This window comes from Phoenix dactylifera, chromosome 4, assembly GCF_009389715.1.
Source record: "Phoenix dactylifera cultivar Barhee BC4 chromosome 4, palm_55x_up_171113_PBpolish2nd_filt_p, whole genome shotgun sequence".
In the NCBI taxonomy this organism is placed as follows: domain Eukaryota; kingdom Viridiplantae; phylum Streptophyta; class Magnoliopsida; order Arecales; family Arecaceae; genus Phoenix; species Phoenix dactylifera.
Window position 1 is genome coordinate 884,137 of NC_052395.1, and position 11,435 is coordinate 895,571.

General features: G+C 35.4%; 1 protein-coding gene across 1 annotated transcript; it reads right to left on the minus strand.

Annotated features, from left to right (window-relative positions):
- Window positions 1-1,194: 1,194 nt before the first annotated feature.
- On the minus strand, window positions 1,195-7,458 carry LOC103712857 (calcineurin B-like protein 9). The gene is made up of 9 exons (XM_039125256.1): window positions 7,365-7,458; window positions 7,045-7,231; window positions 6,861-6,943; window positions 5,892-5,951; window positions 5,428-5,536; window positions 5,269-5,321; window positions 3,669-3,749; window positions 3,458-3,570; window positions 1,195-1,576 (listed from the first exon to the last, which is right to left on the minus strand). Exons 1-9 carry the CDS (start codon window positions 7,389-7,391, stop codon window positions 1,522-1,524), a joined length of 768 nt encoding a protein of 255 aa, XP_038981184.1. The 5' UTR covers window positions 7,392-7,458; the 3' UTR covers window positions 1,195-1,521.
- Window positions 7,459-11,435: the final 3,977 nt, after the last annotated feature.

Below are 11,435 nucleotides of genomic sequence, written 5' to 3' on the forward strand. Positions count from 1 at the left end.
ATCAAATCACAAACAGTAATCATGGAGTTCTAAACGGCAAATAATTAGAAAGAAAGAAAAAATACTTCCTCTCCTGACAAGATCCTAATGCAAAGCAGAGACATCAGGGTAACCTAAAACTCGGGATTAAAGCTCCCACTTATCATATGGATCAGAGTCACAAACAAAACACGTACAATATACGTTGAAAACGCCCAGATTATTTAATATAAAAGGAGAAAAAGATCAAGAAAATGGATGAAGAATAAAAGGGTAAAGAAGGAGATGAAAAGAGGAAGGCAGACCTCCGACGCCGAGATTGGTGGCGAGGAAAAGCGGCAGGAAGCGACGGAAGAGTCTCTTCTTGGCTGCAGGTGGAGGGGGGAGGAGGCGGAGTGGAGGCAGCAGTAGAAGAAGACTTGGACGACGAGAAGGATGCCATGAGAGGAGGAGGAGGAGGAGGAGGGTTGGGGAGTAGAAGGCCCGCTTGGACTTCCTTTGTTGCAGCAGCTAAGAGATCCAAAGTCTATCAAGCTTTTCTTTCTCTCTCGAGTTTAAAAGAAAAAAAAAAGAGCTCGGGGTCGCCGTGGAATGCCCATTCGTGCACCCCCAAGCCTCTTTCTTTCTTTCCAATTAAATAAATTTTGTTGGTAGTGCTGGTCTTACTCTTTCTTACAGGTTATCCCGGAATTGTCCCCAAGTTGTTCGTTTATTTTTCCAAATAATAATTTTTTTTTTTGCTAAAATAGATATTTCATACTACACGGATACATCTAATAAAATTAAAAAATAAAAAATCACGAAGTGCCCGAAGCAACTCTTCTCCTCGGCCCATGTGGTGCCTCTAGAGTGACTGGCCATGTATGCAGCCATCTAGTTCGCAACCACATTTATCTCTCTAAATACATACTTAGTTTGGAAGGCTATTCCATTCCTCACCATCATTCAGATGTCTCGAAGCATGTGTGAATCCTTCCACCACTGCTCCAACTTCTCTGGATCCAACTAATTATTAAGGTCGTGTCACCTTCCAATATAATTGAGCTGACTTGTAACACTTGCCGCGTGTGACTAAGGCCCGCCCAACAGCTCAATTTTTTTGATTGGATATATTTGACCTGCCAACACCCTGACTCAATCCATTAATCAGGTTAATCTACTTCAACCAGATTTGTCAAATAAAAAAAAAAACTTTGATTTATCCAGTGATTAGAATATGTTCTACCCTTGTCTAGGCCATTTCCTCTCCTTTTATGGATCACCTAGGAGAAGGATGGGATTAGCGGACGGCGGTGGAGAAGGCCAGAAAGGCCACTTGAGCTTTTTTCCATCAATTTCTGGATAAATATCATTCTCTCACTTTCTGTCAAAGCTGATAAATGCAACGTAAAAAAAAGTCCATCACAAATTATGACAAAGGGCAGTTCTTTGATTTTTATCAATAGCTTATCGAGGGTGAAAGCCCATCTTCGATGCCGCCCAACGCCTTCCATGATGGTCATCCATACTCTTCGTTGCACTCAAGATTTCTGTCACCTTGATTTAATCTTCCACCCCAGTGTTGAAGACAAAACTAGGGAACACCGTGGTGATGTCCCTGAGAGGAAAAATATCAACCATCAGTAAAATATTCTATCATTAATGACATTTTATTTATACTGTCGAGCTAATTCTACACTGCAAAACTTGATAGTACCAATGCCAATGAAACATACAAATTTCCAGGCGAGAGTAAATATATAAAGTTACAGAACCATCGGTTCCCTATAATGAATGAAAACATGAACCCATTTCTGCCATGAATTGTTATTTCCCAAGAAATCAACAGAAACCAACATACAGTACCAGCAGGCACCTTCAGAAGAATATCTGACAGTTCTATCAAAAAGAAGAATATCTGACAGTTGCGAATGATGTTAATGCCGAAAAGTGCTTTTACAGCCATCATTTCTGAATAAACATAGTTAGCAAACGGAATAACAGTATTGTGACAGGGAAAAAAAGGAACAACAGTAAATGAGAAGTATAGCATATAACTCTCAAAACATCACTAGTAGAGCAGTCAAACGAGTCAGTAAATTTAAATGCCAGATTGAACTGCTGATATGTGTTTGCTTTGGGGGTAAAAATTTGTACCAAACTTTCAGAGAAAATCTTAACTGCATCAAGATTACTTTCTTTAAAAAAGGACATAAAAAGAGATTGATGGGTTATCTTACTCTATTATTAACAAAAGACAAAGCACAATTGATTGAGAAGGCATATTTTTACACATTAAAGTTTTGACAAAATCAGGAAGAATACCTTTGAGGATATCTCAACTTTTGGGAGAACTTAGAGGTTTGTATAGCATGACAAATGTATGAAGTATGGATTTGCTTTTTATTTTGATTTTGAATCAGGGAAATACAAATATGTATGCAAGTGATATAGTTCTATGAAAAATATGTGCTGGTTTCTGTATTTAATTGGGTCAAGGGCACAGCAGTTTGCCAGTTTAAGAACTCCACTATCAGATAATTTGAGGATAGAGATGCTTTGAATCTCCAAAGCAGGCTGTACATGTGCATGCATATATATGAAGATACATATTTGTACATATTTACATTATGTGCATATGTACATATGTACATAGAAATCGTACATATTTTATTGCAGAAGACGAAAATCAACCAAAATTGTGGGTAACAATTGGAAAGAACAGAAATCATAATGATCTCTTAATACTAAACATTGCAGGAAGAAGTATTTGCTCATTACATATCTAAGATCTAAATATTTAAATTCTCAGATACCCATGTCATTCTAGCTATGAAGCAGGAACAGTAGCAAGAATTGGAACTCGAGAGTAGCCACTAGAACCAAAAATATAAATAATCTTTGAAATCCATTTTAGCCTAGAGCTGCAAGAGTCCTATGTAACACCAACTTTAAGCAAAGAAGCTGGTTTCAAAAACCTACATTAAGGGCACTCAAAATTTGCCAACTTTATATTTTCAACTACAAGGGTGAAGTTAAATGACAACCTAGACTCCCTATAATTTTTTTTTCTTTTACTGGGGGGGGGGGGGGGGGGGGGGGGGGGGGAGGGGGAGGATTGCATGGACTCTCTATGTTTTCATGCACTCCAATTTTCACACATCTATCCATTGACCAAAGTCGCCAAACAGTTGGATATGAACATTACAGCAATGCAGCAAACTGAATAGCTATGTAACTGTCAAACAGGAAAACTTGAAATAACCCAAGCAAAAATATTTACTCAATTTCAGTGTGCTTTATTGTAGAGAATCTTAAGCATGCACAAAAGAATCTAACTGCAGTTTCCATTTGATCCTACTATCATGAAATACCTACTTCTATGTTATGAATGTTCACATGCCGATCCAATCTTGTGACCAGTCTAATGAGCATACGAAGTTAAAAAAGGTTTTAGAGTATACAGATCTAGGCAGCATATGAAGTCAAAATTTCATACTTCAAATAAGGAAGAGTCATATTCTTCAAAAGAGAAGGGTGTCGCATGACAAACTCCTTCCATTCCTCTTTGTTAATTTTACCATCCCTGTCGGCATCAGCATCTGCAAAAGTCTGTACAAGAATGAAGCAAGTAATGAGACACAATTCAAAAAGAGTTAGGAATAGAAAAGAAAAAGGAAGAGGAAATATTGCAATTAGAAAAAGCATGCCTTATCTATTATGGCTTCAAGAAGGTCATCTGACAATTTTATATCTGACTCTATCATGATAGCAAGCACCATTTGCTTAACCTATGAAGGAAACCAAAATAAAGTGAAAATATCTGGAAGAAAGGAATGAGTCATTCAACAATTAGATGCAAAAACTTTTTATATGGATCAGCGTACAATGGATGACAATGTCAGGAGAAATTACACATTTTAGCAGGCACGATGGTGAAGCATCTGTAACAAAAGATGCATGTCCTCTCTATTTGACTCTGTAATCTTCATGCATCTAGATATGTTGACATTAGTAAATAGGTAAAGACTACTCTCTAAATAAACAATAGGAAGGAACCAGATGTACTACCCATCAAGGTGTATTGATGAATTTTCTAATGGAATTCCAGTTCTATGTAACTGCAATATGACACACTAACATAGACTTGCATCTCAAGAAATAATTATCAGAAAATTGCAACAAGTTCACCCTCACATGTTTGGAAACAGGCCAACTAGTAGGATTACAGCAATTAATATGTCTCTTACATCTTCACCAAATTCTTAACCAACTAAAAGTTGAAGAAGCTTTCATGTTGATAAATCCGACTAGTTTATGGCATCTAAAAGTCCTTGTTTTATACGGTGCCTGGACTCTTATCATGATATGGGCAAATTATTTGTCAGCAAATTAGGTGTATGTTCAATAATCTACCATTGTGTATAACATACATTAACGGCATTCGATAGTATGTTGACGGACATTAAAAATTCTGTAGTGGCAATTTAGAAACAGAGGAAGGATAAGAAAACCAGTGCTTTTCTTACTATTTATATTGGCAATGACAGGGCATACTTAACTTCAGCTAGCCTCTTTTATCTCCAGCAATGCATATCAGCAACTTATTTGTTGAAATCATAAAGAAATTCTTTTTCTAGATTCAACATTACTCAAAGATTGAGAAATTGGCTTTTCAGAAGGAGTTGGGCTGTTAAGAAGAGGAGGCTCAAAAATGGAAAAGTGATAAGACAGTAAGGAGAGAAAAACATGAATTCGAAGATTTTACTCAAAACTAAAATTTGCAATTCCATAACTTTTTCAACTATTTATATTGCACAAACCAATTTTTAGAATCGAAATTTGTAATCAAAACACAAAGTCATTAAAATACTATGATTTTGCAGTGCACCAAATCTTCTCTTAATCATATTAGGGTCCCAATAATATTCCCTAAAATTACATCACTAGTTAAGAAACGCATGCGGCAAGCATGCTCCAAAACATTAAACAAGAAAATGATGCCACTAGAATGCAATGATCTTGATGCTGTAAACCGTAGGAAGAATGACCTAAGCATGCCATGTAAGTACTTGCTATACCTGCCCCTGCTTCCCTACAATAAGGAGACATTTAATTGGCAGGCCCCATAGGATGCATCACAAAACAAAATCAGTTGGAGATCATCTCATGAAAAAAAAAAAGGTTTCACAAGAAAAAGAGAAGAAGAGGCCATTGCCCATCTAGGGATGGCCAGAAAACAAGACATACATGAGACGTAATAAAACAAATAACAAGGCATTTGTAGACTCTATCAAATAATCAGCTTACTTCTTCCCGCTCAATGTACCCACTTTGTCTCAAATCATATAACCTGAAAACAACTGCAAAAGAAACAAAAAGGTGGAAATAGCACTGCATAGTCAAAAAAAATATATATTTATATATGTTTTTCACCAAAATTTCACTTCTTGGACCATGAGAACTTACAGTCAATTTTGTCATCCAGAGGAGCATCTGGATGGAAGACACTGAGTGAATGGATAAACTCCTCAAATCCAATAACACCGATTTTCTTTTCATCAAAAAGATCAAAAACCTACAAAAGGGGAAACAAAAACATTACATACTAGCATCATACTACAGTAAAGTTATCATGGTTCATGATGCAGAAATGAAACTTAACCAAGAAATCTTTTGGTAGGTTGCTCCTGCTCATTTGGGATCCATAGCATATTAAGGAGTAAAATCATGTTTGAATCTGTGTCTCTTATGTGATATTATATTGCAAAGCATACTGGATGTTTTGGGTATATATAGGCATCCTGTTCGTTACTGAACATCTACTTATTGCATTAAATCGACAGGGTTAAAAAAATATATAAAACTTAACACCCTGAACAGCTGCAAATAAGATGATGAATAAAAAGTATTAACCATAGTGTCACACTTACTCGATCAAGAAAAAGATTTTCCCCAGATGGAGTCTTGAAAAGTGCTAGCTGAAGTTCTTCCTGCATAAACAATTGAAGGATGGTTACAGGAACGTATAGAGCAAAATAATGGCAGCAAACAAGACCTAACTTTGATTTGTTTGAGAAATTCTTAGTTGCAAGTTATATTTGCTAAACACTATCATAAAGAACATAGAAACACCTAGTATATGCTTATGCAACCTCGCATCAGTGCAAGTTATATATGATTGTCAATAAATAATGTTTTGTTCAGTATATCCATGGCTGCTTTTGCTTTTTAATCATCGCTACCTAATTTTCTTGACTTAAAATATGTGTTTTTTTGTTTTTCAAAAAAAAATTAAGTGTTGATTAAATTTCAAATGAACTAATATTTTTAAGAACATCTTTAACATGAAAACTCAACTGCCATATTTCTACGCATGATAAATTGTCTGAGAGGCTGGACACTTTCTAGTATTTGCTGTTTCTTGATCTGAACACTTTTGCTAAATAACAAAAACCATTATCTGCAGTGAAAACACTCATACTATATATCATTTCCTACACATTTTGAACAACTGCATAAAATCCAAGCCAAAAAAAAAAAAAGAAAAAAGAAGACTACAATTATGCCTGAACAATAATTGTACAAGTTTAACCTTCACACCACATTATCCACAACAAATGGCATCACCTATCGAAGGTCCATTGTTTAACACTGAAAGGTACATAGACATTCAGCCAAAACCACAAGGTTTCTTTTCAAACGGGAACGCTAGGCACGCTGTACCACACACCAAAAAGTGCATGTCAAATTCAAAAATCAGCTACCAAGAAAAATCCAGTACGTGACAGTCGGTATATATGTTACTAAGCATGCGCTGCATACTTTGACATGCAGTACCACCTTATAAAAGTATAAGAATCGTAAGAATCAAAACAGACGGAGGGAGAAGAATTAAGTGCCTTGTGGATGAGTCCGTCGTCAATGATGGAGCTGCTCAACTTCTTGTACAGCTCGTACAACGCTTCCACCTCGTTCACCGTAACTACGCACAATTTTATGCAGAAAAATTCAAGAACTTTTGAAGGATTCAAGAATCCAGATGTCGAGAAAAGAAATGAGAAGAGATTGGAAAGGGAGAAGCACAGAAACGGGAGTCGGCGGCGAGGCGGGCGAGGTCACGGAAGGTCATCTTGCGAGAGCGGCGGGCGAGGGCCGCCGTGGGGCGGTGGTCGAAGCAATCCGTGACGACGTAGACGAGCGCCTCCACGATGGCTATGAACGGGATGAACGCCGCGCATAGCCTCTCCCCAATCGTCAAAAAACTCGATCTCTGCAACCCCCACCCCCCGAAAAAACAGATAACAACAACAACAACAACAACAACAACAACAACAACAAAAATCCCATAAAAAAATCAACGAAATCGAATCTAAAACAAGAAATCAAGAGAACTGGCGGATTACAAGAGCATTCGCGGAGGGACGATCCATTGGATCCCAACAAATCCGTTTTTTTTTCTTTTAACAAGCTTACTGTGCGTTTCATAGCAAACGGGTTGGAGTCTCGAGGACGGGGTGGAGTGGGGAATTTATACTGATTTATTTTTTAAAATTGCCAGGATCATGCGGGAGTGAGGCTTACCATTTCTGGGTGTCGCCTTTTTTTTTTTTTCTCAAACAGACGAGTTGGATACTTGGATACCTTCAATAAATTCAGAAAACAACAGGTGTCGCCGTTTTCGACTCCCCGTAGGATTTCTTTGCTACACTTGTCCCACGATTTTAAATGAACGGTCAAGACTGTCTTACAGGAACCTGACAGGAACCTGAGAGAGCCTTACAATTTCTGGGCCCCAAACACCCTTGATTGATTAACTAAATTTTATCTTCGTAATTTGCCAGGTCATTAACGAAATTAAAAAAAGGAAACGAATTAAAGAAATTAGGGTTGTACATTACTAATTCACTACCCTTGGGAAGCTTCGGAACGTGGCAGATTTTGATAGGCCAGAGTCGAACTGGAACGCCATTGGCTTTTCAACAAATTTGCCCATACGCGCACGAAATCATCCACTTTAACCCCAAAAATAATAATATTATTTTATTATTTTTATATTTTATAAAAAAATTATGTAAAATATAGAAAAGTATTAATTTTTTCGGCCCGAAATTGAGGTAACTTTTTTTTAAAAAATATATTAAAATTTTAACATAAAATGAGGTAAATTTTTTTTATTGAAAATATAACAAATATTTTATATATTTTTTAAAAAACAAATGCTTAATTAAATAAAAATTATTCTGAAATGTATCATTTTTGTATGATCAATTAAAAATTTTAAAATTAATTTTTTAAAATATTTTAATAAAAAAAGGAACCAAATGTGCCCATAAAGTTATTCTAAAAGCTAATCAAGCTCCGCGTAGTCAAACTCCCGTTCTTGAGGATAAACGACATTGCCACCGTAGTCCGTAGACAACTTTAGATCCATGCCATCATCATAACGTCAAGGGAGTGGTTTCATTTGCAATCATCTCGTCAGGTACAGCAAGTATCAACAACGTCATAATATCCTACCTGTGTGAAAAAAGAAAAATAATGGAATAACAATGGCTTTCGCTATGATCTTTTGTCTAAAAGATGTAATCGATGTAACGCGGTGGAAAGAAGGGAAAAGAGTTTGTAGAATCTCACACGTTTGTAATGTTTCTCTTGTCTCATATTTTTTTTCTATTTTTTCAGGTCAAATAGCAGAAGGTGGTTTAACATTCTATTTTATAGGCTGAGCAACTTAAAAACAATGATAATCTAAACAACTCATTAGAGATTATCACACAAAACCGAGCAAAATTTATAATCATCATCTTCGCCCATAAAGACGGTTTCGCAAGTCACTTAATTCTATATGTAAAGATTAAGAGTGTTAATTACTAGTTTAGCCGATAACTTATTGGATATTGATGCAACTACTTTAGGTTGTAATCTTTCCCATAATTCCAATTTTGACTTGTTTTCTCCTGTCCAAAATGTCATATGCAAAAAATTAAAAAAAGTGTAAACATCAAAGGCTGATCTTACTAATGAGCATGGGGGACTCAAAACCAGACATTGTGCTGCTGAAATCAACATAGCAAAAATGGTATACTTGCTTTTAGTTTGTAAGTATTAAGATGCGATCATCTACAACACTAGCTATCACTACAGAAAAACAAACCTATCCCAACGCTTTTTAGAACCTTTAGCGACGCTTATAAGCGTCAGCTAAAGTATCGCCGATGCAATACCAAGCATCGCCAAAGCGTCGGCGATACCAGAGTGACAAAACTTTTTGCCGACGCAGGATGAAAGCGTCGGCAAAAATCGAGATTTGCCGATGCTTATAAAGCGTCGGCGATAATCCGAGAGACAAATTTCTCATAGTTTTCCTTTTGGTTTTTCCCGATGCTTTAAGGCGTCGAAAAATGTTGACGCTTTGACGCTAATGTAAGCATTTGAAGCGTCGACATAAGCGTGCCGGGGCTGTGCTACGACGTCTTTTACCGACGCTTAAAAGCATCGAAAATTGTATTTTTTTAAAAAATAAAAGTACCCATTCATATTATAAAACACACATTATAAAACATACATCATAACAATATAAACCTGTATTATATTGATACATTGACACAAACACTCAGATCATTCGAAATATGAATATTATTATATCTGATTAAAAATTTGCTTAATAAGTTTAGAATTACAATGTACTTTGAAAAATAAGAAACATATACATATCAAACTCATAAAAAATAGTCTCAAAGGCATCAGGGACGGGATTCGGCTCCATCATCATCATCTCTACAAGCGTTTGAAGTATCAGGAATCTACCAAAAAAAAAGAGAAACCTTAGAAGTTAGGATAATGTGATACATTAACTCATATATCATAATTGATAATATGAAAAGTATTCAAATATATATAGTTATTTGCCTGAGAAGGAAGAAATCGTTGCAACATGGATGAAATATTCGCAAGCTGAGACTGCAAATTTGCTTGGTTCTGCTTCAGCTCTTCAATAGTTGCTTGAATATGATGAATTTCTACAATGTTACTATCTTCTCTGGCATTTTTTGTATACATGCCCACTGAAGACAATTGAGTGGGGGTAACTCCAACGCCGTAACCCCTCACTCGACCATAACGCTCTGGGCCCATCAATTCAGCGAGCACTTGAGCTTCAATATGACTGATCGCGTCGAATGATGATGATTCCCCGACGCGCTCTAAATAAGATTTGTTGCCCTATCCTATATCTCTCAAAAGAAAAAGTCAAATTAATGTATGCCAATAATAAAACAAAAAAAAAATATAGCACAAATCAAAGATGAATAATCTTTATTATATATATATAGTAAAATTTTTGTATTGTCTCTATTTATGGATGTAGGTCAATAGACCAAATCACATAAATATTACATACTCTTGTTCTTTTTTCTTCTTATTTCGTTCTTCTTCATATTTGTCGCAATAATATATATATATATATATATATATATATATATATATATATATATATATATATATATATATATATATTATTGTAGGAAATTAAATCTGGCGCGCAGGTTTAAGATGAACTTGGCCAGTAAAAATAATAAATATGGAAGAAGAAAAAAATGTAGTAGGCCGGATTGTTACGGTCTATCCATATGTACTGCAACAATCTCATACTATTACATTTAACATGTGATTTGAGCGGTGATTAGAAGGTCATGAGCTGCTAACCACAGTTTCATGAAAACCATGCTCGATCATGAAGGGAGGAGGACTTGTTCATCTCTAATCTCTCAAGTAATTACATCCGGATCTTTCAAGAACACATCCTTAGAAACTCTTATCCTATGATGATTCTTTTATTTTCCTTCTCACTGTCACTGACTCTCCCTTCACCTCTTTTTTTATCTCCATCCCACTGCTTTGAGATCATATGCATTTATGCATAGATAGTAAATAATTATTTATACATGGTCCCGCTAATGACTTTATCGTTTAGTGAACGCTAATCTCGATATAGAAATTGTCTATTTTAACTGCACAATCATCAAGGCGTCCAAGAAAATAAGATTGCCTGCATAAATATGACATGTGTTTTTTATCTCCAATTATCTTGACGACCATAAGTTTGATGAGGACATCGGACATAAGTATGAATTAATTAGCACAAGGCATTTCTTTGACTTCCATTTAACCATTAATTTGTCTTTGTACAAGTAGTTATTTATATTTAATAGTTTAAACTTATGTCATATTAAAGTTGCATATATATATATATATATATATATATATATATATATATATATATATATATGAAAGTGAATCGGATAGTATCCATCAAGATCTATTATCTATTTTTATATCCGAATCTAATGCGAATATAGATAGAAATTTAAGCATCCTATAAATATCCGTATCTATTATCATATCCATTTAATTTCCATATTCATTAAAGAAAAATAGATTCGTTCCGTATACAAATACTCAATTCTATTTGTGAT

Excerpts from the sequence above, each read along its gene's own strand:
- LOC103712857 (XM_039125256.1), bottom strand. The coding sequence starts at position 7,391 with ATGGATCGTCCCTCCGCGAATGCTCTT. Across the intron at positions 7,232-7,364 it reads GTCCCTCCGCGAATGCTCTT|AGATCGAGTTTTTTGACGAT; the intron begins GTAATCCGCCAG and ends TGGGGGTTGCAG. Across the intron at positions 1,577-3,457 it reads ATGACTCTTCCTTATTTGAA|GGACATCACCACGGTGTTCC; the intron begins GTATGAAATTTT and ends TTTTCCTCTCAG.